The sequence below is a fragment of the Rhincodon typus genome, unplaced genomic scaffold (genome assembly GCF_021869965.1).
Source record: "Rhincodon typus isolate 14 unplaced genomic scaffold, sRhiTyp1.1 hic_rhity00009940, whole genome shotgun sequence".
Lineage (NCBI taxonomy): Eukaryota > Metazoa > Chordata > Chondrichthyes > Orectolobiformes > Rhincodontidae > Rhincodon > Rhincodon typus.
Window position 1 is genome coordinate 4,552 of NW_025975578.1, and position 3,312 is coordinate 7,863.

Below are 3,312 nucleotides of genomic sequence, written 5' to 3' on the forward strand. Positions count from 1 at the left end.
GTGCGTGAGTGTGTGTGCATGTGTGTGTGTGTGTGTCAGTGAGAGAGTGTGTGAGTGTGTGTGTGTGTGTGTGAGTGAGAGAGAGTGTGTGTGTGTGTGTGTGTGTGTGTGAGTGAGAGAGAGTGTGCGTGTGCATGTGTGTGTGTGAGTGAGAGAGAGTGTGCGTGTGTGTGAGTGTGTGTGTGAGAGCGTGTGTGTGAGAGCGTGTGTGTGTGAGTGTGTGTGTGTGTGTGTGAGTGAGTGAGTGAGTGAATGAGTGCATGTGTGTATCTGTGTGTGAGTGTATGTGTGTGTGTCAGTGTGTGTGTGTGGGTGTATGTGCTGTGTGCGTGAGTGTGTGTGCATGTGTGTGTGTGTGTGTCAGTGAGAGAGTGTGTGAGTGTGTGTGTGTGTCAGTGAGAGAGTGTGTGAGTGTGTGTGTGTGTGAGTGAGAGAGAGTGTGTGAGTGTGTGCGTGTGTGTGAGAGTGTGTGTGTGTGCGTGTACGTGTGTGTGTGCGTGTACATGTGTGTGTGCGTGTGTGTTTGTGTGTGAGCCCATACTCCAGTGAGAGGCCGTGTTGCTGTTAACTTGTATCCGTTTCCAATCCCAGCTCCCGACACGAAGTATCCGAGCGGTTTTCGGGATGTTCTTCGCGAGTTGATCCGTGAGGAGGGATTCACCTCCCTCTACAAGGGTTTCACGGCTGTTATGTTACGTGCGTTTCCCGCCAATGCGGTAAGATATCCCTGTTCCCACTTCTTCACCCTCCCAGTTCATAAATAATTTGGATGTGAATGTAGGAGGGATGGTTAGTAAGTTTGCGGATGGCACCAACATTGGGGGTGTAGGGGACAGCGAAGGGGGTTACCTCAGAGTACAACAGGACCTCGATCAGATGGGCCGAGGAGGGGCAGTTGGAGTTTAATTTAGATAAACGTGAGGTGCATGATTTTGGGAAAGGCAAAACTTAATGGTAAGGTCCTGGGGAGTGTTGCTGAACAGGGAGACCTTGCGGTGCAGGTACAAAGTTCCTTGAAAGTGGAGTCGCAGGTAGGCAGGGCGGTGAGGGAGGGGTTTGGGACGCTTGCCTTTATTGGTCAGTGCATTGAGCGTTGGAATTGCATTGGTGAGGCCACTTGTGGAATACTGCGTTCAATCCCGGTCTCCCTGCTACAGGAAGGATGTTGTGAGACTTGAAAGGGTTCAGAAAAGATTTACAAGGATGTTGGAGGGTTTGAGCAACAGGGAGAGGCTGGGGGCTATTTTCCCCGGAGCGTCGGAGGCTGAGGGGGTGACCTTATAGAGGTTTGTAAAATCATGAGGGGCATGGATAGGATGAATAGACAAGGTCTTTTCCCCAGGGTAGGGGAGTCCAAAACTTGAGGGGCATAAGGTGAGCCGGGGAAAGGGACCTGAGGGGCAACTTTTTCACGCAGAGGGTGGTGCGTGTATGGAACGAGCTGCCAGAGGAAGTGGGTGGGGGCGGTACAATGACAATATTTAAAAGGCATCTGGATGGGGACGTGGGTTTAGAGGGATAAGGGCCAAATGGGACTGGATTAATTTAGGATATCTGGGTCGGCACGGACGGGTTGGGCCGAAGGGTCTGTTTCCGTCCCCTCCGACTCCAATTCCTCACTCTGCCCAATCCCGTCGTAAATGATGTTACTGACAGATAGAGTCCCACATTGCCTCCCGCCTCCTTCAAACCCTTCAGGACATTTTGCCAGAATGCCAAAGCGGGAATGGCGCGGATGACAGTGAACCGCCTGCGCACATCTCAAATCAAACCGGGCCGCTTGGAGCGGGGAACGGCCGGCGCCGTTTTGCGTTCGGGCTCCCCCGCGTGACCAGGCGGCGGTGAACTGTCGGTCGTCAGGTCGCCGGTCCGTTCGTCACCGCCTGCCAGAATCCACTCACCCACCAGTTGGAACATCCCCTCCTGTGAGCGTAGAAGAGTAGGCATCGATCGCGAGCCGACACACCCTGAAAGGGAACAGACGGGCTCTGTGAGTGGGCTAGAATGTGGCAGAGGAGAAAAATATCGCAAGAGGAATAGAAAGACAGTAGCTTTAAGCGACAGAGAGAGAGTGCGGGACGCTACAGCAGAGACAGCGAGTGACGAAGGAGGCGAACGGAATTGGCTTCTGGGAGGATAGGATAACCTGTGGAACTCCCCTTTCCCCCGAGAGCAGCGGGGGGCCCGCATCAGCAATGACACTCGAGGCTGGGTTGGAGAGATCTTTCTTAGATGAGGAGGGAGCGGAGAGTTAGGGGGCAGGGACGGAGACCGGGATGCGCCGGGGGGAGGCTTAATGGTCCCGCAGACTGCCCCCCACCCCAAACCTGGGGACATCTATTTGCATCGAGGCACACAACCGCAAGAGAGACAGAGAGAGAGAGGCAGTTAACTGTCAGTCATCAGGTGCAAAATCTAACCGAGATCCTTGAATCTGTCAGGCCTGTTTCCTCGGCTTCGAATTGGGCATGAGGTTCATCGACTGGATCTGTGCGGAGCGGGACTGATGCCCTGGAGATGGTGGGGCGGGGGGGGGAAACGTATTCCCCTCTGCCCCCTCCAAACCCCCCCCCTCCCTCCGACCCGAGGACGAACGTATTCCTCTCTGCCCCCTCCAACCCCTCCACCCCCGACCCAAGGACGAACGCGGCCAACATTCGGCGCTCCTCAATCGTTGACATCCCACGGCGAGGGGTGAAGCCTCATGCTGCCTGGACCGGGGTTGGGGGGAGCAGGATCGAATCCCAGCAGCGCCTCGGAGGGAACGATCCACTCGAGGGTCCGCTAACGTTTTTAACTCAACTGAGCCATGGGGAGGGGGAGAACCGTAGTCCGTGCCCAGTCTTGGCCTACACGTGACTCCAAACCCTCTCCCGCTGAACTTGGGGTCCCTGCATCTCTCTCAGGCAGCCCTTGGAAATGGCCAACAGCGTGATTGAACTGGAGGGGTGGCTCAAGGAGGGGGCAAAAAAAAATACCGGCCCGGCTGTGACTCGGGAATAAAATGAAAATAAAAGCGTGGGTTCAATTGTCTCATTCGCTGGTTAACCGCACTGTCGGAGGGTCGGCGCCGAGGGAGCGGGCGCTGTCGGAGGGTCAGCGCCGAGGGATGAGGCGCTGTCAGAGAGTCAGTGCCGAGGGATGGGGCACCGTCAGAGGGTCAGCGCCGAGGGATGGGGCGCCGTCAGATGGTCGGCGCCGAGGGATGGGGCACCGTCAGTGGGTCGGCGCCAAGGGATGGGGCGCCGTCAGAGGGTCGGCGCCAAGGGATGGGGCGCCGTCAGAGGGTCGGCGCCAAGGGATGGGGCGCCG

At 56.5% G+C, this 3,312-nt stretch overlaps 1 protein-coding gene across 1 annotated transcript in view; it reads left to right on the forward strand.

Moving 5' to 3' along the window:
• The window catches only part of LOC125482411 (mitochondrial carnitine/acylcarnitine carrier protein-like), a gene marked incomplete at its 5' end in the record, with an annotated part of 5,703 nt that extends 2,670 nt beyond the window's left edge, over positions 1–3,033 (forward strand). The window contains 2 exons of the mRNA XM_048594482.1: positions 592–716; positions 2,442–3,033. Of these exons, the coding sequence (XP_048450439.1) occupies positions 592–716; positions 2,442–2,507 (191 nt within the window). The remainder of the gene's footprint in view (positions 1–591; positions 717–2,441) is intronic.
• Between the last annotated feature and the right edge of the window lie 279 nt (positions 3,034–3,312).